General features: G+C 43.1%; 1 protein-coding gene across 2 annotated transcripts in view; it reads left to right on the top strand.

Moving 5' to 3' along the window:
• The window catches only part of LOC126998692 (reelin-like), a 438128-nt gene that overhangs the window by 364708 nt on the left and 47261 nt on the right, over positions 1 to 26159 (top strand). For both annotated transcript variants that reach the window (XM_050860695.1, XM_050860691.1), the window contains 2 exons: positions 11680 to 11921; positions 14453 to 14619. In XM_050860695.1, coding sequence (XP_050716652.1) covers positions 11680 to 11921; positions 14453 to 14619 — 409 coding nt within the window. The remainder of the gene's footprint in view (positions 1 to 11679; positions 11922 to 14452; positions 14620 to 26159) is intronic.

The raw sequence follows: 26159 nt of genomic DNA, 5'->3' as shown, positions 1-26159 counted from the left end.
TCTGGCCTCAATCGTCAGAAGGTTTATTGAACCTCATGGAGTGCCTCCTATTGTCCTTAAAAACTGTGCTTCCGTGTTGACACCCTGCCTGGTCAAACTCTTTCGCCTCTGTCTGTCAACATCCACCTTTCCTTCCTGTTGCAAGTATGCCTTCATACAGCCTGTGCCTACAGTCAATCCAGGATGAAGTGGCAGATTGAGGGGTGAGAGGTGCGGGTCAGCCCCGCACCGCACCTTGCCACACACTCAACACTTCTCGCTTCCTCTCATATGTCAGCTATTTACTACCTTTAAATGAATTTAATTAAATAATTGGATAATCCAATAAGGTCATATAGCGTTAAGATTGTTTCGTTTTTAAGATAATAACAAAGATTTTGTATAAATACCACGACAATTGACAACGTTGTATTGCAACGTTGTCATTCTACACATCCAGAGCCCAGCCTTCCCAGGTCACTTCTCTCAAGGTCATGGAAGGGTCAGCAGGTGGGCCCATGGGTGGCCCGCTCCCGCCTCTGCCTCTCCCCTCCCTCCCTCTCCCTGCCTCTTCACGTCGTTGGCTGCACAGCCGCGAGAAAGAACTCATTTACAATGTAAACAAGTACTTTTTAGACGAAAAAAACAACAGAGGATTTATCATACCACTCACAAGTGTAACTGCAAGAACAGAGAGAGCCACTAATGTTAGCGAAAGAACTATTGAAAGAGTCTGCGCCAAACTGGATCATGAGTGCATGACGAACAGGTCACCAAGACAGCCTGTATTCTCGTCGCCGAGAGAGAGAGAGAGAGAGAGAGAGAGAGAGAGAGAGAGAGAGAGAGAGAGAGAGAGAGAGGAGGAGGAGGAGGAGGAGGAAATGAAGGGAGGCTTATGGTGGTCCTTTTAACACCTTGACGCTAATCCCACAATCGGAGACAAGAGATGTGGCAGCGTGGTACGGAAGGAGAGACCCCCGTAGAAAACCCCCATTCCGTCAGTTTCTCCTGGATTCATTATAAGAAGGGTGACCGTTCCAATCCCTCAAACTACCGACCTATAGCTTTACTTTCTTGTCTATCTAAAGCTTTTGAATCAATCCTTAACCGGAGGATTCAAAAGCACCTTTCTAACCTGTCTACTTCTTATCTTCTATCTGATCACCAGTATGTGTTCCGCAAGGGGCATTCTACTGGTGATCTTGCTCTCTTAACTGACTCTTGATCATCCTCTCTTAGCCGTTTTGATGAAACCTTTGCTATTTCGCTGGACATATCAAAAGCCTTTGATAGGGTCTGGCACAAATCTTTGCTTTCCAAACTACCCTCCTACGGTTTCTATCCTTCTCTCTGTACCTTTATCTCCAGTTTCCTTTTTGACCGTTCTATTTCTGCTGTGGTAGACGGTCACTGTTCTTCCCCTTAACCTATTAACAGTGGTGTCCCGCAGGGTTCTGTCCTATCTCCCACTCTCTTTCTGTTGTTCATTGATGATCTTTCCAAAACGAATTGTCTTATCCATTCTTACGCCGATAACTCTACTCTGCATTACTCAACTTCTTTTAATATAAGACCCACCCAACAGGAACTAAACGATTCCAGGCTGGAGGCAGCAGAACGCTTAGCCTCAAACCTTACTATTATTTCCGATTGGGGCAAGAAGAACCTGGTGTCCTTCAACGCCTCAAAACAAGTTTCTCCACCTATCCACTCATCACAATCTTCCAAACAACTATCCCCTATTCTTTGACAACACTCAGCTATCACCTTCTTCAACACTAAACATCCTCGGTCCATCCTTAACTCAAAATCTCAACTGGAAACTTAATATATCTTCTCTTACTAAATCAGCTTCCTCGAGGCTGGGCGTTCTGTACCGTCCGTCTCCGCCAGTTCTTCTCGCCCGCACAGTTGCTATCCATTTACAGGGGCCTTGTCTGCCCTCGTATGGAGTATGCATCTCATATGTAGGGGGGTTCCACTCACACAGCTCTCCTTGACAGAGTGGAGTCTAAGGCTCTTCGTCTCATCAGCTCTCCTCCTCATACTGAAAGTCTTCTACCTCTTAAAGTCCGCCGCCATGTTGCTTCTCTTTCTGTCTTCTATCGATATTTTCATGCTGACTGCTCTTCTGAACTTGCTAACTGCATGCCTCCCCTCCTCCCGCGGCCCCGCTGCACACGACTTTCTACTCATGCTCATCCCTATACTGTCCAAAACCCTTATGCAAGAGTTAACCAGCATCCTCATTCTTTCATCCCTTACATTGGTAAACTCTGGAACAGCCTTCCTCCGTCTATATTTCCTCCTGCCTTTGACTTGAATTCTTTCAAGAGGAGTGTATCAAGACACCTCTCCTCCCGAAACTGACCTCTCTTTTGGCCGCTCATAATTTCTGTCTTTGTAGGAACAGCGATTAGCGGGCTTTTTTTTTTTTTTTTTTTTTTTTTACACCTTTTTTTGTTGCCCTTGAGCTGTTTCTTTACCTGTAAAAAAAAAAAAAATCTTATTAGGTATATCATAAGATATCTCTCTGCAAGTGCAAATAATAGGCATTTGAATAATTTACTGCATGTAACTAATAATTAATACTGAAAATAACAAAATAATAAATAATAAATGTTGAGTGCAATGCTAGGGTATTTCGAATATCATCTTGTTATTTACATGCAAACACATCAAAATTCCTTATATATATATATATATATATATATATATATATATATATATATATATATATATATATATATATATATCTATATATATATATATAGATAGATAGATAGAGATAGAGAGAGATAGAGATATAGAGAGAGAGAGAGAGAGAGAGAGAGAGAGACTTACAGACCCAGATATCACTTAATGTATCTGAATGAGATGAAATATGGGTATCTGAAAGACTGACTATAAGTCGTTCGAGTATGATCAGACTATACTGTTATAAATACAAGTTGTTCTTTCGTGTGCTTATATGGTATATTATCGATGCAAATCGACATCTTTGCGATTCATATAAGAGGGCTTGAGGGTTTTATGTATACACAAACATTCAGATATATCACTGAAAATATAAAGTTGATCTTCACGCAATCACGAACTATAAGTCTATCGATTTTAACTTGATCCCTTGGGCGCGACTCAGGGATTCCCCACGAGACCGCGCTGGTGCCACATCACTCCATTACTCTCCTCAAAGAGGGTCGCTACCTCTCTCTCTCTCTCTCTCTCTCTCTCTCTCTCTCTCTCTCTCTTTTGCGCTGCTGTGCAGGGCGCGAGAGTGAGATCTACTTACTTGAGTTGTCCATTGTGGCATAACGCTGAATGGTGCGGCCTGGCGCCTGTTGCCTGGTCCGTCAGGCGGCACCGTCGCATGAGCCACGTTGCCAAGTGATATGGAAGGTTTACTAAGTCGTTGTCTTTCCCTTTAATCCCAAGCCATTCATAACACCATGCAGTCGTATTATGAATATACATATATTCCATAAATAGATAACGTACAGACTAACAGTGAGACAGATCGCCATGCGCAGGTCATCGCTGGATCTGTAAACAATGGGGGTTTCCCCGGGCCAAGCCACAGGGTTCAAATTAGAGTCGATGGACTTTAACAATGCGCAGGTGCCACATCAACGTTTACGAGTGCACAGATGGAATGAAACGGACTATAGGCTTCTTCTTGTGACTTTTGTTGTTCTGAGCCGAGGTGGGCAGCGTCTGCCGCCAGCCAAAGTAAATCCACATATATTTTTTTCGAGGTATAATATATTGAGATTCACATTCCTGCAATTAGTACATTAGCAAAATTTCTACTTTTAACTTTAAAGTGATAACAACATACCACCGTATAGTGCGGGATGACTTGTTCAGAAAAATAGGTCCCGTGCGATGTTGGTGTCAAAATTGATATTTTTGCATTTTCTGATAATGATAATGGCAAATCCATTTTTCATACTTTCAGGCTGATTGAAAATGATTTTGACCAATTTCTGGCGTAGGAGTGACGTAAATGAAGCCTGACCAATGGATGTTGTTACAGTATAAAACCATTCCATCTAATATCCCTTTTTTACGCTTTATACTAACAAAAATCGGAATATATGGGTTCATATTATCTGATAAATTAGATATTATGAACATCATGAGTTATTAGCCAGTGTTTTTAAAGCATAGGTAAAAATTCACTCCTAACCTACTGTTCGGTAAATAATACGATTTTGAAAAGGGCAAACATTGCATCATATATTCCCAGAAAGCATCATAATAATTCATTATATTCATTTAAAATATACTGAATGAAAACACTGAACTGACTTTTTAATTCCACACCATTCATCAATATAATTCTGATAAAATAAGTTTAGTTCCTGACCTGAGGAACAAAGTGCTTTGTGACATCATGACTGCACAAAACTATACAGCTAGACATAGACTTCACAATCTCTTGACGGGAAACGGGGCGCGGGGCCGATTCGCAGGGGGATTGATTAAAATTTAAATTATTTAAAATTTAAATAAAACCAAAGCAGCGAGCTGACCTGAAAAAACAACTCCCTTAGGCTATATGATCTCCATGAGCAGCTCCATCAAAAAATCAAAAAAAAAAATCAAAAAAAATCCTGATTAATTGTTTTTTATATATTAGTATAAAAAAAAAAAAAAAAGGGCTAAAAATCCTCAGATTTTTAGATAGCAACACATCACCAAAAATAGAGAGATAATCCTATATTTTTTCAGAATTAATAATATTATTAGCATATCTTTATAATTTTTTTACTATAGAAACTTACTTTTTTTTTTTTTAGCAATTTTTTTTTAAGTTTTAACATCATCTTTATCACTTAATTTTTTCACTAAAAAACTTAATTAGCATGCAGAAACATCTTTGCTTTTTACAGAATTTTTTTCAACAATAATTTCTAAATCACAATTTCTATATTTCTTTATACAACTTTTTTGCTTGAATTCTGATCACTTTCACCTGCCTGGCAGCGTCACTTTAGCTAGACTGCCAATACCGACGGACAAAATAATGGAAATATTAGCCAGATTTAGCTGGAGATACATATATTGTAACGTATACGTCTTGTTACGCATTGCTATGTAATTAGTGCGTGCGATGTAAGGCAGCACGAGTTGGCAGTAGCATCTCACCCTCAAGGTTTCTTGAACGGAATATTTCCCATCGCAGTGCAGGGAGGCTAGTCGAACCTTTTGGGCAGTAGACATTGTAGGCAAAATGCTCCAGTGGTTTGACCTGTTCTGAAAGCTCAGTGCCGACTAACTCCAGTGGTAAACTACTGTAGCCAAGCTCCCCGAAGCGATGAATGGCCGAGTCATCATCAGGAAGTTTCAGATATTCACAAACCCACCTCTTCATTGAGATACCTCTGGCATTTACGACGTCCAATGACTTGCACTCTCGTCACCACGTCAATCTATGTATTTGTTGCCCTTGCCAGTTAGGAATTTGAAGCTTGTCATAGGGTGCAATCCAAGACGACCATGAGACACTAGATCAAGGAGAAGCGCGAAGAGGTTTGTATCTGGTGACCAGACACATATTTCTAGTCATTTACATTCATTAACAGAAGCCAGGACTTGATAGGGAATTAAAGTATCGGCCTCTTCATGCCCATGCTCTTCCTCGAAGTCTCGGCTCTTGATTTTGTTTCCATAGACCACAACCAGGCTTAAAGAACTGCTTGATTTTTCCACCAAAGCCTGGGCAAACATTTCTGTCAGACAGCTTCGATACTGTAAAGGATAATTCTTTCATAGACATTGTGAGCTTCATTTCAATTTTAATCTCAATTTCTATTGATGACACTGCTCGCTTTTGACGTGTTTTGTTTTTCAGTGACTGATTCAGGTAGTTGTCAAAGACAATGCGTGCCACAACGTAATTGCTTACCAATGACTCAATTTGCTTGATGAATGCTGACTGCAAGTCTGCTATCGTTACCATTGTTTGCGTTTTCTTTATGCTCTGAAGCAAAGCCATAGCATCAATGCTCAAACTACGATATGGATGACCGACTGGTGCTGTACGGCAAGAAGATTCAGAATCCATTTTTCCGGGTACCGCGAGGAATCGATTCCTCGCGGTACCAGCGAAGCCTCATGATCACTTGGGTGCCGGGAAGCATCATGATCACTCGGCACTGCGCATTGCCGCTAGTACCGATACCGTCTGGATCTTAGTGACGCTCGGCGCTCGCCCGCCCGCCTCAATGTGGTATCACGCGGTATGGGCCCTGTATGGAGACGCTGAGTCACTGCCTCGCTGACCGTCCCCCCAAGTTCCCACCATTTTGTCCTGCTTTCCGTTTCCATCACAGCTCCCGTTTCCATTATTTTATTATTTGATTTATTTATTGGAGTTACTGGATAATTCTTCATGTCCGATTCTTTTTCTTTTTTAGGTTGCTAATAAATATTGTTATTGTTATTAGACTATGATCGAGTACCCATATCACCGAGATATCCACTCACTGAGTGGTGATCTCTCTCTCTCTCTCTCTCTCTCTCTCTCTCTCTCTCTCTCTCTCTCTCTGAATGAAGTGAATATTTATTTTTTCGATAAAAAAATAGCATGTATAGTTATTATGGATGTACTCGATCATAGTCTAATAACAATAACAATATTTAGTAGCAACCTAAAAAAGAATCGGACATGAAGAATTATCAATAAATCCAATAAATAAATCCGAGCAATCTGGTACCGGTACCGAGCAATCTGGTACCGGTATCGTACCGTTTAGCCGGTACCGTTAGTACCGGTACTGGTACCGGTACTTGCCCACCCCTAGACTAGTCACAGTTAATGTAAAGATCGGAGAGGCTGTGAACAAGATTCTTATCACGCACTCTAGAGTGGATGGCAAGGAGCAAGCCCAGCGACAGTGGCGTCTGTACTGTCTGCTCAAACTTGGTCTTCTTTGACTGATAACTCACCTGGGGATGACCTCGCAAGTTCTGTACAAGAAACTGACATACAACACTAGTGGTTTTACAGACTTCTTGGTTGCGCTTTGTGGACACTTTCATAACCTGTTGGCCAAACAGAAGGCGACTGATGAAGAACTGAAGAGTAGGAGGATTCTTGAAGTTCTCAAAAGTACTTTTGAACGACCGATCTCGGTGCTGTAGCATTTTGTCTCGCTATATATCAGCTGTTTGCTTCAAGTTTGTGATGACCTCACCACTATCTAACATGCAAGACTGATACTCTACTACTTTGCTAGCACTTATGTGGGGAACAATCCTCTCAGGCTCATTTTGTTGAATGGACGGAATGAAGATGACGTTTGAAAGGCGTCGAGTAATAATTAGACCTTTCAGGTGCTTACTGTAGTTCACTGTACTGCTCGTTTCGACTGCATACCTCTTCAAAACTAACAAATATTCATCGTTCAGTTCAGCCATAGTCATGGATACGTTACCAACCAGTGTGTTCTGGACTATGAGGAGGATTTCTTCATCACAAAGAGAACGGATAACCTTCGTGTCATCGAATTTTATTTGAGCACAGATGCGCTCCGCATAATGGAAGCAATTTCTGTGGGAGTGCTTTTCAAGAGCGGCTGCATCTCTTACTTCCTCCAGATCAGACACGCAGATTCTAACATGATCATCTAGAGTTTCCTGTTTAATCTGAAGAAAAGTGTGGTTCATGTTGTCTGAGAAGACACGATGCAAGGGTTCAGCAATAGGCGTACTTAACAATCACCAAATGGGGGGTACAAACTTGGCGGAGGGACTTTTTTGGCAGCCATAGCCGGTAACGGGCTAAAGAGTAGCCTATCCAGATGTTTTGTTTTTATTTACTAATGATCCACGAGACATCCTAGAGTTAAATCAAAGTATGTGCTTATCTTTGTATTCATTCATACACACACTGGTGATATTTCTGTGGTGTCTGATTCACTTGTTTGAGTAAAATTCTATTGTGAAAAACAGTCACATATTCGTGTCACTAGTAAAAATGAAACTAGTAATGAAAGTTTTGCCACCATGAAATATACACAAATAGATAAATATGTCAGCTCACGAAGTCACAGTAAGTGACATCGCCTGCTTTGCGCAGAAAAAAAATATCCTATTTATGGTATCTGACACCCGCAAAATGGCGTATAGGCTGGCTCGGGCCTGCGGGCTATAGCTTCAACGTTGCCAGATTGTCGTACTCAGTCGATTATATTTCCCGACCTCCTACCCCCAAACTGTCTTCTGGGCTCCAATAACGAAACTAATTTATAGTTATCGTTAAAAGACTTACATCCTGCTGTTTCTTGGCAATAGTTAGGCGTCAGAAACCGGTAAATACTGTGCTCTGAGTACGATGACCTGGCAACGGTGGCTATACGTATTTTCATATTATTGTTCTGTTGTTTATTCAATGTTCTGTTCAAGAAAAAGAATATCCATAATTTTAGTTAGTTTTTGGTTATAAGGATTCTTTGCGAAATACAGTTATAACATTACCTTCTACTAGTTAGGAAACGTACTGAATCCTGGATCGGCTACGGTGATGTTAGGTGCGCCTACTAAAGGATCTGGGAAAAGAAACAAATGCTCCATTCAGTTTTCTGTGCCCCAAAACTCTGAAATAGAGGTATTACTTGATTAGCCTTTACAATATCGAGGGAAACTTCATTAATCATACTCCTTTTTGGCAACGCTGACGTCACTCCTACGCCGGAAATTGGTCAAAATTATTTTCAATCTGCCTCAAAATATGAAAAATGGATTTATCATAAACCCCCCCCCCCCCCCCAAAAAAAAAAAAAAACGATACCAAGATCATAAAGATCGCTTCATTATTGATGGAGATAAAAGTATTTTCGGTTCCAACCCCCCCGAAAAGAAATTGTCCCCACAGGGGGGTCCAAGGGTAGAAAAATTTGGCACCCCCTATTTTCCCATAGTATGAGTCCAGATCAACCAGAAAATGCAAAAAAAAACATCAATTTTGCCACGAAAATCACAAGGGAGTACAAGTCGACCTGCACTAATAGCCATATTATCGCGATATAAGCGTTTTTAACCAAACGGTAGCGCTATTAGTAGCGGAAGGTTCAACGCGAAGCGCCTTCTTATGAGTAGCTCATGAATCACTTAGCTCACAGTTAGGAGTCGCCTTGTGAATTTCTCTGCATGACTCAAGTCTAACTCCTGACTATGAGGAGAAATTTTGAATTTGTGAGTGGCTTTAAGAGGAGCTTTTTTGAAGTTTTCTGCATACCGGTCCTGAATCCTCCACCTACGACCACAACGCTTGCTACAGATGGCTGTACTGTGGCATCTGCCCTGGATACCTTCACGTCAACTCTCACATTGGGCAAGCGGTCTTGCTCGGCTACTATACAGGTCCACGACGGCGTCCAGACGCCACTGCTGTCTTATAGTCACTGCCGAGCATTGGGTATGAATTCCCAAAGCCGATTCGGACGGTGTAACACATGATTCGATGAATGAAGCTGCCCCTTCCTGCCACCACGTCGCCTGCAGAAGCCCGAAATTTCTTTTTACGAGAGATCAAAAACGTTCCAGTCTCCAAGGAGGACCTCAAGACAGCCCCTCTCAAGGCAATGGCGTCCCCTCCAATGAGGTTCCACCTCAAGGACAACGCAGTACCATCCGCCATTCACACACTCCGTTAGATCCCCTTCGCATTACGGAACCAGGTTCAGCAAGAACTTGACTCCATGGTGGCTCAAGGCATCATTAAGCCTGCTGGCGATGAACCTTCAGAATGGTGCCAAGAACTCCGACGTCCGCATCACCGCTGACCTCACCGAGCCAGGTTTTTCGCCCGACACACCCTTCACCGACGCCGTTCGCAGCGTGGACCCGAAGGCAAGGTTTTTCACCCCAGCGGACGCTTCATGTGGGCATTGGCAGATGGAATTGCCCGAAGACCACTTTCATTACGCCGTACGGCCGCTTTCAACACTGCAGAGGATCCACGAGTTTCGCAGCTACAGGTGACAGGGCTCTTCAGGGTGTACGGAATTGTGTCAAGGTCGTAGAAGACATTCTTCTCTCCGATGAGGACTTCGCCACCTACCTCTACAGGATCCACGACATGTTCACCAGGTGCCGCAAGTATGCACCCTCGATAAACTTCACGACAGTCACAGGGGTGTGGGAGCTCTGAAGTGACGGGCACGACACAATGTCTTCTGGCCGGGATTGACTCCGACATCACTAGTACTATCAGGCCCTGCGGGCCATGCCAGGTGCTCCGGCCCAGTCTTCAGCAGGAACCCCTCTTGAACGACGACCACCCTCAGAGGCCCTTCGAGGCTGTTTCGGCCGCCTTTCTCACGGTCGCAGGGAAGCACTTCCTTGACGTCGCTGACCGACTCTGCGGATGGCCTGTCGTCGCCCCTTGCGAAGGTGACACTACCGCCTCCAACCATACGCATCTTTTGCCGTTACTTCAGGGAGATTGGGATGGCGGACCACAGTTCACCAGCCACGACTTCAAGTTTTCTTGAAGCATTGGGGTGTTTCATCATGTGGTTTCTTCGCCGTACTACCCGTTGTCCAGTAGCCACGTCGAGGCCGCCGTAAAGGCTTGCAAGTACCTTATTTTGAAGACGGAACCCTCTGGCAACATCTACTACGAGAAGTTCGACCGTGACCTCCTGGGAATACGGAACACCCCCAACCCCACGGGCCGTTCCCCAGCGCAGATCCTGTACGGCCATTCACTCAGCACCCTTGTACCTGCCCATCCCCAGTCCTTTTCGAAGGAATAGCAGGCCAAGGCTGAGGACTGTGACCGCCGCGCAGCCGTCCTTGCTGAACAAGAAGAGCTACAATACGACCAGAACGCACGCCTCTTTCCCAGGTTGAGTGTAGGACAGACGGTTCGAGTTCAAGACCCTACATCTCACCGCTGGGACAAGGTTGGGGTCGTCACGGGTTGTGGCAAGTCATGGGATTATGAGGAGCGTCTTCCCAACGGAAGAGTTTTGTCGCTAACCGCCGCTCCTTGCCTGCATTGCCGCCCCCTGGTGTTGAGCCCCGCCCCCATATTCCTGTGGTCCCTTACTCTGACACAGAATAGTCCTCATTACCTGTACCCCCCATAGCCTCGCGCAGATCTCAAAGGCTCGCTGGAAAGAGTCCGCTCGAGATGGAACTAGGAACATGAAGGGGGGAAGGAGGTGTACATAAGTGATGAGACAGTAATGTTCCCTATTTACATGTAACCATTTTGCCTCACTAATATTCATATCCTATGTATATTTTTGCACTTACTTTGTATGTCGCTAAGTATACAATTTAGATTGCATGACGTGGCAACGCTCTGCCCGCTCGCGGCTCGCCTCTCAGCAGTCGGCCCGCAGTAGTCATGGCACTCACTCGCTTACTTGTGACGCCGCTTATACCTCTCTAGAAATAAAAACCTACACCTACTAAAAAAAAATAGTGTTGAGCTGAGTTTCCTTCCACACCTTCGGGGAAGCCTGCTGCAGGATACTACAGATCTTAGGGCCGCTACAGCAGCTGCAACGCACCACACTTATCATGACTGGTAGCTTGCACTATAGGATATAAAAGAAGTGTGATTTATTGCCAGCATGTTATCAAACTGCTGACAAGACATCATATAGGAGAAAATTCGTAACTCTAAAATACTACTTTAAACTGTCAATGAGGATTGACACTCTACTTATATGTCTGCAGGTGTCCGTGGGCTGCGGTGAGGAAGTGCAGGAGTGCAGAAGCAGCCCCGGCGTGCGCCTCGAGTACAGTCTGGAGGGTGGCGTGAGAGGTTGGGATCTGGTGCAAGACCTATGTCTGCCGGGCTCCTCTCCTGACCCTGATTGTCATCCGTACACCTTCCACCCCCAGTCCATTTTCCACGCTGACACCCATAGCTACTGGAGGCGGGTCGCCTTACCACTGCCAGAGAAGACTTGGGCAAGGTAGGCCAACCCTCTCCCTACTTTGGTAACAGGGTGGAGTGGTTTTCAGACATGGGGCGATTACTTATGTTATGTAATCGATTACGATTACTTAATATTTTCACGATTACGATTACGATTACAATAAAATTAGGTGTAATCAATTACGATTACATGATGTATTAATCGTGATTACAATCGTGATTACAGGAAGGACTGAAAGGCGAACTTACAAATTCCATACACATGTACCACACTAAATATTTAATTGGTTGAATTACTACAGATATTTAGAGTACATACTTGCTGACTTTTAGTAGTTCATAGGTTACATACAGTAGATTCCTAACCCTCGGCAAGTTATGGGGTCCACTGTATAACCAACGATGCTAATGTAATCGCAAAAGTAATCACGATTACGATTACATTTTTAATGTATTCGATTACGATTACTTTAAAAAAAATAAGAGGGTAATCGATTACGATTACAATTACTTGAAAAACTGAAATCGATTGTAATCGATTACGATTATAGATTACGATTATCCCACGTCTGGTGGTTTTAAGCTTTTAAGCACCGATCCGTGCCTGGTACGAGTAAGGACCAATGCCTTGATGGTTAAGGGAATGGTCTTTACTCGAAGGGGTTAAGATCTAAAGCCATTACTCCATTCCTTGTGGCACTACAGACAAATACTGCAGCTGTAATGTATATAAGGTGTCCCTTCCCCAGGATGCAGATCACAACACTAAGTAGGGACTAAAATAAGGACTACTGCAGTTGTTCCCAACCTTTTTTGTCCCGTTCCCCTTTTCCAGTCACTTTTTCATTTGTGGACCCCTACAACGAAACAGGTTAAACGGGTCACTCATGACAATCCCAAGGGCAAAATTTGTCACGTGGGCCTTGAGTTTGACACCCCTGGTACCGTTAGCTAATGTAGAGCAATTCCAGCATTTAAGCATTCAGTTTTGAGGATTGTGTACAGTAGTATGAATTTTATTACGAGCCGCATGTCTCATGATTTCAGTATGATATACTTGAAAATAATTAGAATCTCTGTGGACCCCTTGAAATTCTTCCATGGACACCTTAGAGTCCTGTGGGGCAGCTGTGACGTCACGAGCAAACTATCTTTTGGCACTACCAGGGTCACCGACCTTGCTTTTGCCGATGATGCAGTTATTCTTCGTCGAGTTGATGAAGGTTCTTGTGATGGTTTTAGAGTCATTGCATGATAACGTGAAGGAATTGGGATTTTAGGTCTCCTGGGCCAAAACCATGGTACAGGTGTTTGGAGGCTTACTGGATGAAACAGTACAGTCTGTTCATGCATGAGGTGAGAACGTTGAAACCTTGCAAAATTTCATATACCTTGGTAGCGTAGTTCAGAACAAAGCCGGGCATGCCAAAATGTCTTCCAGTGGATTGGCTTAGCCTACGGTGTTGTATATGGCAATGTCGAAACTTGTGCTGGACAATGATTCTGAGCATTGAGTTGCTTGTTCTCCCTGTCTTACTTTGCTGTGAGACTTGGACACTAAACTGTGACTAGAAGAGACTGAACGAGCCTTTCGTAACAAACATTTTCACAAAACTATGAGGTATCGTTGGAATGACTGTGTCAAATCTGATATTACTTTGTGAGATTGGGTCAAGGCCTATCACTACCATAATTTTGAACACCAACTCCAGCTATACAGACATGAAGCACGCTACCCAGAGCTTGACCCGGTTCGTCGGGCTGTTTCTGCAAAATAAGTGGAGGAGGATAAGGGGGTGCTTACGAAGCTACAGGGAAGGGCAATTCAGTTGATCCTGCTGAGAGGTACTTGGTATGGGTTGAGTGCCTGGATTGGGATTTGCTTGGAGGGTCCCTTGGGACAGCATCGTATGGCAACGCGTATGCCATTTTTGATTGATTACATTCATATGGTCGAATGTCACAAATATTGCCGACAGTAATAAAAATGACCAATGCTTAACTTGTAAAATATAATGTTAATTTGAATACAGGAATTCACTTGTGTAGTAACAAATGTGTAATCACGAATACAGTAATGTGAACTTGAATACACACTGTACTCAGAAAAGCTGAGCAGATGGATATATGAACTACTGTCATAACAAAGACTGATAACATTACTTATCATGACAATGGTAAATTCTTTAACCTCGTATCTCACATGTACTAGACTGAGTCTAGAGCGTAGAGATGAGTGGTCTGGTCTCCTGACACCCTCGCCTGTGTTACCCGGTAGTCCTTATTATAGTCCCTATTTAGTGCTGTGATCTGCATCCTTTACATTTATTAAATTACATTACAGTTACAGTACTTGTCTGAAGTGCCACAGGAAAGAGAGGGATAGATTTAAGCCAAATAACGTCTATTCGATCGACCTGTGTGTGTGTGCGATGGGAACAATCGGTTAGATTGTTCGCATTGCAATTCATCGGCCCCTGCCGGAACGCCGATGACTGTGGCACTCAACCATATTTTTTACTATACTGTGTGTGTGTGCGTGTGAGTGATATATGATTATCTTTGCAGTACCACACAGCTTCGGTGGGTACAAGCAGCAGGCGGGCCAGGCGGAAGCGACAGAGTAACTCCATGGTCCCTGGATGACGTATATGTAGGTCCTCCATGCCCACGTCACTGCCACGGCCGCGGTGATTGTGTGGGTGGCGTCTGCCGCTGCGATACCGGTTACTATGGTTAGTTGCTTCCCTCATGCCCTATCTCCTTTCATTCCACATCGATCCTCTCATTACCGTGTTTTATTTTGTTAGTCACTCCCTCCTCCGTATCATGTCCCTTCACGTTTCATACGAACCCTCTCGACAAGGTAACACTGTCTAATGCCATGATTCAGTCTCACTCTTATGCCATGTCTCTTCATACCCCACCCTCTCGACACGCTGTATTCCTTTTTTTTTTTTTTTACGACAAGGAAGACAGCGCAAGGACATCAAAACAAAGAAAGAAAAGCAACAAAAAATAAAGCCCGCTAAGCGCTGCTCCAGTAAAATGAGAGAGTAAGAGGTCAAAAGAGAGATCAATTTCGGGAGAGGTGTCTTGACACCTCTAGAAGGAGGCCAAATCATATATTGGCAGGAAAAAATACAAATAAAGGAAAATTGTTTCAGAGTTTACCAGCAGAAGGGCTAAAAGAATGAAGATGTTGGTTAACTCTTGCATAAGGGGTTTGGACAGTATAGGGGTGAGAAAGAGTAGAAAGTTGGGTGCAGCGGGGCCGCGGGAGGGGGGAATTCATGCAGTTAGCAAGTTAAGAAGAGCAATAAGCATGAAAATATTGGTAGAAGATAGAAAGAGCTGCAGCATTGGGGCGGAATTTAAGGAGACAGTCAGTAAGAGGAGGGGAGTTGATGAAAGAGCCTTAGACTTGCTTCGACTCCCCTCTGTCCAAACGGGCTGTGTTTGTGAAGCCCCCCCACACGTGAGATGCATACTCTATACAAGGGCGGACAGCATCTGTGCAAAGAAAAAGAACTGACATAAATGATACAGAACGCCCAACCTCGAGGAAGCTAATTTAGTAAGAGAAGAGATGTGAAGTTTCCAGTTGAGATTTTGAGTAAGGATAGACCGAGGATGTTTAGTGTAGAAGGTGACAGCTGAGGCTTGTCGAAGAATAGGGGATGGGTGTTTGGAAGAGTGCATCGAGTTGATAGGTGGAGAAATTGAGTTTTTGAGGCGTTGAAAGACACCAGGTTCCTCCTACCCCTATCAGAAACGATAGCAAGGTCTGAGGTTGAGCGTTCTGCAGCCTCCAGTCTGGAGTCCTGTAGTTTACCTTGGGAGGGTCTTCTGTTGAAAGAGGTTATGTTGTGCAGAGTAGAGTCATCAGCGTACGAGTGGATAGGACAGTTTGTTGTGGAAAGATCACTGATCAATAATAGAGTGGGAGATAGAACAGAGTCCTTTGGGACACCACTGTTGATAGGTTTAAGGGAAGGACAATGACTGTTTACCACAAACGGGATAAAAGTACCGAGAGAGGGATCGAAACCGTAGGAGGGAAGTTTAGAAAGCAAAGATTTGCGGCAGACTCTATCAAAAGATTCTGATAAGTCAATGGCAACAGAAAAGGTTTCACCGAAACGGCTAAGAGAGGATAACCAGGAGTCCGTTAAGAGAGCAAGATCACCAGTAGAGCATCCCTTACGGAACATACTGGCGATCAGATAGAAGGTCAGAAGTGGATAGATACTATGAGTCTTTCGGTTAAGGATAGATTCAAAAGCTTTGGAAAGACAAGAAAGTAAAGCTATTGGACGTTAGTTTGGTGGATTGGAACGGTCACCCTTCTTAGGCCCAGGCTGTATGTAGGCGTACTTCCAGCAGGAAGGAAAGGTAAATGCTGAAAAGCAGAGACGAAATAGTCTGACCAGGTAGTGTGTCAGCACGGAAGCACAGTTTTTAAGGACAATAGGAGGCACTCCATCAGGTCCATAAGCCTTCTGAAGATTGAGACCAGAGAGGGCAAAGAAGACATTATTCTTTAGAATCTAAATAACAGGCATAGTGGAGTCAGAGGGGGTATGAGTAGGAGGAATATGCCCAGAATCGTTTGAGCAAAGAGTTCAGCCTTAAGCCGGTATACAAGATGGCGCCATTATAAACACTCGCCTGCGCCAGAACGGGCTGGGCCGACCATCAGGCCCCACCGCGAGGAAGACTTGGGCCGACCATCAGGCCCCACCGGGAAGAAACCTACCGGCGCAATAGGCCGCAACATATAAAAAAATAAATAATAAATAAATAAATTACACGGCAACGATTTTGCTCTGGACCCAGACCTTCGGGCGGTAACTTTCGTTGAGCTGCTGAGGAAACATGACATACACGAATAACACGAGGATGCTACGTTTGATGGGCACTGGACAATCTTGGTCTTGATCTTAGACTTTCAGGGACCGTATACCTACTTTCAAGTAGAAATAGATGTTGATTAATTTTTGTTAGTCATATTGTTTTAATATAGTTATTTTTACATCGAAAAACAAAAATGCATTTACAAAAAATACACACCTCACCCCTCCTCCCTCCCTTCCCCGCCTCACCTGGATGAATGAGATGAATTCAAGAGTTGCTCATTTGATAAAATAAATACTGTTGGAGTCTTAAAATGTAATGTTAAACAGTTTTAAAACAGGGAAGGCCGAAGGTGAATGAATAACAAGTGTTCACGAGTAGTACAGTATTTTGCATTATAGATAGACAGATCTGAGGAATGGAAAAACAGTGGTCAGCATTAACATAACAGAGTCCCGAACTATACCACCGTAGCCAAAAAAAAATCAATCACGCAATATAGTTTAACAAACGTAGTTTGCCATTCCCTTAATAGTTTGACATAACTAAAGATTAGATCTTCGTTCGCCTCGTATTTTTCAATTATCCTCCGCTTATCCTCCTCCGACATGCGGGCGTGTGACGACGACGAGGCATTTTTCCGCAAGGGAAGCTGTACATATACTGTTCCGAGGGTGGATACAGGCCTTACAACGTGCACTTGCCATGGAGGAAGGTTATGTAGAGGGTGAGGGAGGGGCGGCATTAGTTGGATGCTTTATATTCATGTTTTGCTATGAAGTTCCATTTTATTGACGCTACATTTCTGCGGCAGTGTCGTTAGGATTATAATTTGTCTGACTATTTTGCGCTTTGTCTAACATCCTGCTTTACCGATATTCTATTTCATGCATTTTTTTCGAACAATATCCAATTATTTCAGAGCTTTGAGCTTTGTCATAAACTACCGATTAGCTATCTGACTATAATGCAAAATACTGTAATGTGGAGCGAAAACATTGGATTGCAAAAGACTTAATCAGAACCCAACTGGGAATAAATAAGATATATGCAAAGTCCCTACCTATAGATATTCAAAGTAGTATAAAAAAAAAAAGAGATTTACATAGCTTTACATGGAAAATCAGACCACACAGACCCCACGATCCAGAATAGGTGATCTGTCCTTAAACCTAAGTGATCCTACATTAATCAGATAACTCCAAAATTTTGCATTTCTACGAAGGAAATGACGGTCGAGCTTGTTATAAAAGGAGTCAATCGTGTTACACTGGACCACCGAGGGCGGGAGCTTATTCCATTCTCGTACTACAACGTAGTGAAGAAAAATTTGGTGCAGTCTGAATTTACTTGTCTACATTTAAGTTTTGTGCCATTATTCCTTGAGAGAGAGAGAGAGAGAGAGAGAGAGAGAGAGAGAGAGAGAGAGAGAGAGAGAGAGCGGGTTTGAGGCTGATGACGTCATTGTGGTGGGAGGAGCCTAAGAACCAGCCGGCGAATCAGGGTGAAGTGAGGCGCCTGGGCTAACGTGAGCGGGGTGCCTGAGAAGCAGAAAATAGCTCCAGCCTGGTCCGCTCTAGTACCCCCTACGGTCCATGAGCAGTGTCCCATCTGTCAGCATTTGCTTACGGACGGGGCTTGCTCAATCAATATCGTTCCCGTGTAATACCCGCTTTAGAGTGCCAGGAGTCTTTAGAAGAATTAGAGAAAGCAAAGTTGCTGTACTTTCTATTGAGTTTTTGGTTAGTCGGAGAATAGGTTTTGCACGATTTCGGGCATAAATTTAAAGATCATGATCAGCAGGAGTGCGATAGCTCTGGTACCTTTATTGAGCCCTCTCTATCCTCGATAGCACGACAACAAGTGTGATTGAACCAAGTTTTTTTTAGGATGAGGGGTAGAGAAAGAACGTGGAATGTGTGCCTCCGTTCCAGAGACAATCACTCAGTGATGCGCTGGGCGCACACGAGGGATCTCTCTCCTGGAAACAGTAATCATTCCACGGGAAATCGGAAAAGTACATCCTCAGGTCGTCCCACCGAGCTGAAGCAAAATGCCAGAAGCACCGCCTCTTCGGTGGGTCCTGATAGTGTACAGGAGCTATGAAACAGAATACTAAAATAAGATTGTGATCGGAGGAACCCAACGGAGAGAACCGTTTAACAGAGTAAGCCGAAGGGTTAGAGGTTAGGAAGGTCAAGAATGTTGAGCACAGGGATGGAGTATTCGTATTCGGTATTCGTTTTTTAATACAATCGATTACCGCAGCTGCGTGTATTTCTATTCAAATAATTATTGATAAAAATCAAAGTATTCTCATTCGTATTCTAATACAAGGGAAAAGTATTTGCATTTTGCAAATAATCAGACGAATACTTCAAAATTTATGATCAGAAATAACCGCCGTTTTTCCCTACAACTCCAGCCTCCTGGGCGGACGTGTAATCATCGTGTATAATACAGGTTCATGAGGTCATTTAACTGTTGCATATCTTTAGAACAGTGTTATACCCAATTACGTCAAGATGGTATTTTTCATGAAAAGTAATCATGAATGTATTTATGAATACTTTCAAAGTATTCGTTTTTGTATTCGAATGATAACCATTTCAGTGTATTCGTATTCGTTGGATTTTTAAGTATTCGTATTCGTATTCGAATACACAACTCATGTATCCACTTCATCCCTGGCTGGATGTGTCTCCAAGGTGGTCGGGAATACATGTAGGTTGCTGAACCATCTGCTCTAGATCACTGAGGAGAGCAAAGTTGTAGGCTTGTTCACCAGGCTGGTCAGTGAAAGAGGATGAAAGCCAAAGATGGTGAACATTGAAATCTCCTAAAATGGAGATTTCAGCGAAGGGAGAGTGAATTAAGATATGCTGCACTTTAGAGTTCAAGTAGTCAAAGAACTTTACGTAGTTGGTAAAGGTAAGAGAGAGAGGTAAGTAATTTATTCCTTTGTGTCCTGTTTACTAGAATATCATAACAGTCAGCATCTGAGGGTACACAAAAATCCTTATACTATTAAAGAGTGGTAGGCCTCCGAAGCACTCCCTCTTCCACAGATATTTTATCTACTCTTTTCTTCCCACCATTTTTACTTCGTGCCTTCACTTTGATACTCTCAATCAGTCAATCGTTCTAGCTCATACGTGCCCACCTGATACAGCCACTCTCACCGGTTTCCTGCCTTAAGCGGCACCTTGAATATATGGCGCTGGTAAGATTTGCTTTATAATTTTTTTGATGTTCGAAGAGGACAGGGACACAAAGAGTGCGGTATTACTCAAGTCTTTCACCAACTTCAACCAGGTGGTCGACACTATTCTTTATTCTGATAGATCTTAACGTGTTCTTCAACATTTCCCAGTACTGTTTCTGTCGCAAGTTACTCGTTTATGCGATCATATATTTTTCGTTCACTTAAATGTAGAGGGGGGATATGGGGGGTGAAGCCCCTTGTAGCAGATGAGGAGTACAAAAATGGGCGAAGCCCCCTTTCGTTACCCTATTTAATTTACTTTGTTAGCTTTGATTTTTTTTTTCTTTATTTAATTGTAACCCGTTTCGCCGTGCGTAGCGGCGGCGTACCGCGGCAGTGACTGGCGAAAACTGGGAACTTACTGAAGTTTGTGAAAGACTGGAAAATTTACCGTCTCTATGATTATTGCACGGTAGCTATTATGAGAGTGGGATACTCGCTTTCGAGATAAAGCCTAGAGAAAACGGCAAATATCTCAACTTCTAGACTACAGTGAGTCTGCACTAGAATGATTCTGCACTAGAAAAAACAATTAATAACGTTTGACACAGTCGAGTGAAGCAATCGAGCAGGGTGCTGGCAGCGCCATCTGGACACAGGTAGAGAGAGGTGCCACAAGCCCCATTCTTCATTCTTTCTCGCCGCCTCGCTCCGTGCAGACGCACTCCCTGCTCTGCTCATTGTGCTACCAAAAAAAAAACCAAGTCGGTCTGTCGACGAGGACTGGCGTGTGTATCTGGCACGTTCGCGTTGACTCTCTCTCTCTCTCTCTCTCTCTCTCTCTCTCTCTCTCTCTCTCTCTCTCTCTCTCTCTCTCTCTCTTTAAACATAATATATTTGCAAAAAAGAGGCTCAAAGTTACACCTTTTGTGTGCAGCTATTTCATGAGCCTGTGTGTAGGACAAATTAATTGTACAATTACACTGAAATCCTTAGTATTACATAAAAAAATAAAATAATGAAAACAATTTACACTGTCAAAAGCGTCAGTTTTCACTTTGGGTGTGTAGCATTTTTGGTGTGTAGCACTGGCGCGCTCGGGTGTCTTTCGCGCCACCTGTGAGCAGACAGCTTCACCTGCTGTGTGGTCATGCTCTCTCCGTTTGAGATGTGGTTGCCGTGAACATTTTCCACATACGTGTGGTCCTGGCTGAATAGGTGCGATATTGCTGCCTCAAGTGTAATCAAGGCACCCCCACAAGCTGGTCACTGGAGAGTGCCGACCTGGTGCTCCTCTATACAACGTTTGGAGGATGCCTCAAGGTGCTGAGGTGGGGTAACCCCTGCACCCGGGCTTTGTGGCACACCACCAGTGCCGAGACGTCGCGACGGTGTTCCAGTGACGTCACGGGGGCAGGCAACTGCTGACCCTCCGGGCTCTCACTTGCCCCCACCAGACGCAGTGCACGTCGTTGCACTGCATCGATCCTCTGTATGTGGGTGGTGTCACTCGACATCCATGACAAGGCACCGTAGTCTAAATACGAAAGTATCTGTGCCTTGTAGAGAGTGAGGATGAACCGTGGGTCGAGGGTCCCGCCACCCTTCGCAGGGCAGAGACTCGCAGGGAGGCCTGGCGGGCAACAGCTCGAACGTGGTGGTCGAAGCGCAGGCTTTGGTCCACAGACAGAATCTTGCTGTGGTCCTGGAGGGGCAGACTTGCCTCTTAGACGCAACTGGCCTGAAACTGCTCGAGAGGCGTCTGGGGATCATGAGATGACCATGGCCTGCATCTTCTCCGGAGCGAGGGTGGTCTGCCACTCCTCTCCCCACTGCTCCACAAGCCTGAGCTGCCTGTTTAACTCTCCGACGGCGCGCTGTTAAACTGGTCGGTGGGGTGGTGGCGGCTGCGGGGTCAGCCCCGCCCCGCACCTTGCCACACACACTCAGCACCTCTCGCTTCCTCTCATGTGTTAGGTAATTACTAAATTTAAATGAATTTAATTAAATAATTGGATAATCCTATAAGGTCATATAGTCTTAAGATATCGTTTTTAGGATAGATTCTGTATAAATACCACGACACATGACAACTTTGTATTCCAACGTTGTCACTGTGCTCAACCTGAGCCAGATCACTTCCCTCAAGGTCACGTACAAGGATGTAAGGCTTAGAGGGTGTCCCGTTACCTCTACCTCTCCCTGCCTCTCCACATCCTAGTCGTTGCCTACACAGCCGCGAGAAAACTTATTTACAATGTAATCAAGTACTTTTTAGACAAGAAACCAACAGAGGATTTATCATACCACCGGCAAGAGTAACTGCAAGAAGAGCCAGAGCCACTAATGTTAGTGAAAGAACAGTTCAAAGTCTGCACTAAACTGAATCACAATTGTACGACGCAGAGGTCACCAGGACAGCCTGTATTCTCGACCCCGACGAAGTCGGGCCGTGCAACACAGAGAGAGAGAGAGAGAGAGAGAGAGAGAGAGAGAGAGAGAGAGAGAGAGAGGGGGGGGGGGGGAGGAGAAGAGGAAGAGGATTAGAGAATGAAGGGAGGATTAGGCGGAGAACAAATGTAATAAAGAGGAAGGAGGTAGGGACTGTGAAACTATGAAAGTTGACCATTTTCAGATCCACTCATATGACTCATTTGTGTTAATCATACTTCAGTAAATCTAATACAGTTTTCATGTGTTCATGATTCTCTTTTAAATGCACGGAGTGACCAATAGGAGTAATACACATTTAAGACTCTTCTTTGAACTATCTATAACGTCTCCATTCATGAGGATTATACTGTAGAGCACCTTTCGCTTTTAACCGATATAATATATTTATATATCTACGTGTCTAGATAGATGAATAGCTAAATACATAGATAAAATAAATATCAACATTTAAGATTACCTATGGTATCTTACAGCTATGGGTGGGGCCAATATGGACCAGCCCATAGGTAAAAAAAAAAGTCGTGATACAAAAAAAAAATATTGCCATTTTTAACTCGCTTACCCCAAATTACCCAAGTACAGGTTTCAAACTTAGTTCAGCAGAAAAGAAGTAAAAATTTGTCGGCAGAAAACTTAACATTTGTTGTGTTGTATAGTAACTGAGCTGCAAGTTTTACATGCATTCTCTTAACACCAGACACACTGATATTTTTTTCTCAGATAAGCGATATGTTGTTTTCAGGTCACGGACTCCTCATGACTAGTTCTCTAACACATCCACTGAAAAAAAGTTTTTCATTTGAAAGTTTAAATCCTGAAACAAGAAAGTTATTTCAGATTAACTTATTAATGAGATGAGGAACGTCAGCAAAAACATGCACTTCTCTATCAGGAGCATTTGGATTCTTAATGATGTATTTTCTAGCCTTATGCCTAAATGGCTCCATTGTTTTACATTAGTAGGGCCCAGATCATTTACCACGCCAACAAAAATATACCCAGTCGTAAAATAACTGCTTTCATGACTTGACTAAGCCACGCATCATAACACATTGAACCCTGTTTTTCGGGCAATAGAAAGTGTCTGTCCCTTTATCGTAAGTCCATTCATGGGCTACACTACATCAAATGACAGAATGCATAAACAATCAGTTTTGATCATTCCTTTTGCTTTACACTTCGATAAGATTAATATTGTTGTCAAGAGCCCCGCTTCAACATTAACCTTGGCCATCCATATTTTTAATGTTATAATGTTATATGGAAATTTGCATTTTTCACGCAAATATCGATAGGCTCTGGGGCTCAAACTACGTAAGGACAATAGCATTACTGATATCATCATTCCGCCGGTTTATAGGAAATCCACCTAATATAATTATAGTCTACTCGTGAGAAGGAAAATATTTACTTAAAGCAAACCTTGTCTTGGTCATAACACTATCTCTACCTTTAAAGAAATCCTTTCCTTCCTCCATTCATATTTTTCTTTAAGCAAAGGATCTCTTCCCATTTTTACAGACAAGTTTTTCTTGCTCAAGTTGAAGGCGAAGCACTTTCTTTTAGTATTTCCACCTGGGCACTGTTCTTCTCCGGGGATGGGTTGCAACAATTTCTTGAAGAAGTTCCACTTTCCCTGTAAAACAGATTATATTGTTGCAGGTTGAACACTGTAACGGCTCCGCCTAAACACGCACAGATATTCTTACACACACACACACACACACACACACACACACACACACACACACACACACACACAAGGAATTAGCGGGTAGCCTGGCGTTAAAAGAGCTAATCGGCTCACCTGAGTCAAAAGGAGACAAAGGTTCTTTGCTCCAGTGAGACCTCAAGGTTCTTAGCTGATTCACTAACATTCTGTGGACCAGTATCCACGTTCCCTGCAAAACAGATCATAGTGTTGCAAGTTGAATACTGTAATTGAAAAATACAAAAATGGTTAGGTCTAAGGTTAAGGTCACCCTGGTGTGAATTGTGGATTAGGATCACAAGGGACAGACTAGGTGGGCAGACATTCTCTCTTTCTCTCTCTCTCTCTCTCTCTCTCTCTCTCTCTCTCTCTCTCTCTCTCTCTCTCTCTCTCTCTCTCGGAAAGTAAGGGCATCCTCACCACTTTTCGGCGAAAAAATACATTTTTCGAAAACATGATAATCGTAATCTATAATCAACAAACGTGGGAAAAAAATGGTCTGAAAATAAAATTCAAAGGTCTGCACGTGGCAGCAGTGCACAAACGGCGTAACCCGCTTCAGACTCGCTAAGGGGAACTCGGCCTAGCAGTGCTCGTTTTTATGGGTTAGTTTGGAGCCCGTTGCCTCTCTCGTCACTTGAAATATAGATATCATATGGTAACACAAGAGTGTATTACCCGGTATTACTCAGTCACAAAGAAGAGTTGAGAGAGGAATGTCATGCGCCGCGCGCCACGTCACAGCACCACTCACCGAATCGTCTCTTGCTGCGCACATCTTTACACTACTTTTTCGTTGTTTAGGTCCTGAAAATGCCTTAAGAGAAGAAGAATTTGACCAAGAAGCAGCTCTTGCGCAAGCTTGCTAAGGATAACAAGAGAAGAGCAGAGGACAGACACAACAAAGCAGCGAGAACAGCCACCTCCCCTGAGTCCCCCTCCGCCTCGCCACCTTCATCACCACCCCACTCAGCTGCCGCCACTACCCCTCAAAATACTGTTACTACACCTCAGCCAAGCACATCAAGAAAATCAGCTTCTGAGAGGAAGCTGGAAGTAAATGTCCGTCTTTCTGATGAGGAAAGAACAAGTATAAGTTACGTGCTTATAGATGAGGCTTCACTGTTGGACTTTATGAACAGTTTTGCATCTTGTCCCACATGTAAGAGACGCAAGGAGGTAAAAATAACGAAGATATTAGGCATGACAAAGACCTACAGCAGTGAGGTGTACTTGAACACACCAGTAAAGGTGCGAGGGCTTGTACATAAGGCCAGGCGGTTGCAGGAATCGGGAGAGGGATAACTATTTATATATATTTTTTGCTTTCTTTTTCTTTTCTACTTTTGAGTTGGTGTGAATTATCCCACTGAGGAACTCCATAACCTCTACCAAAATCATTGACCTGAGACGAAAAGTAACTTAAGAAATCTTATAGAAAAAAAAAACTATACTTTTTGTAACAAAAATGTATACTGTGAAGCCATCAATGGTTAATTTTACTTGAAAATTTAACAAAATTTTGGAGTGAAGGTGAACGAATGGTCGCCTCGGAAATTCCCAGTATGTGAAGTAGTGAAAAAATCCGAAGCCACTAATGGTGGTTAACGGGCTTGCTCCTTACGCAGTGACGTCATGATGAAAATGACATGGCAACATTTTGGAAAACTGAGATGTTTAAAAAAAAAAACAAAGCCCGACCATCAATTTCTATAACTTTGAACTATTTACAGGTCAAATATCAAATGGCTCAAGTAAATATTTTGGCCGTTACACGCCTTAAAATACTGGTAACAATGAATGATGTCATATGTCATGATGTCATGACATATGATGTTCAAATTAATATCAAAGACCAAAAAGTACATAATTATAATAATGTTAAAGTTTCAGCCCAAAATTAGCAACATTTGTTTTTTGCCGAATTTTTCTTTAATCAGTGGTGAGGATCCCCTTAAGAGTACAATATTGGAAAGTAACATGTCTTATATATTTAGATCATATATATATGGAATATAAGATATTAAATATGAAAAAAAACAATTTAA

Source organism: Eriocheir sinensis, chromosome 2, assembly GCF_024679095.1.
Source record: "Eriocheir sinensis breed Jianghai 21 chromosome 2, ASM2467909v1, whole genome shotgun sequence".
NCBI classification, from domain to species: Eukaryota; Metazoa; Arthropoda; class Malacostraca; order Decapoda; family Varunidae; genus Eriocheir; species Eriocheir sinensis.
The sequence above is the reverse complement of the archived record's forward strand: the minus strand, read 5'-3'. Positions and strand labels throughout refer to the sequence as shown.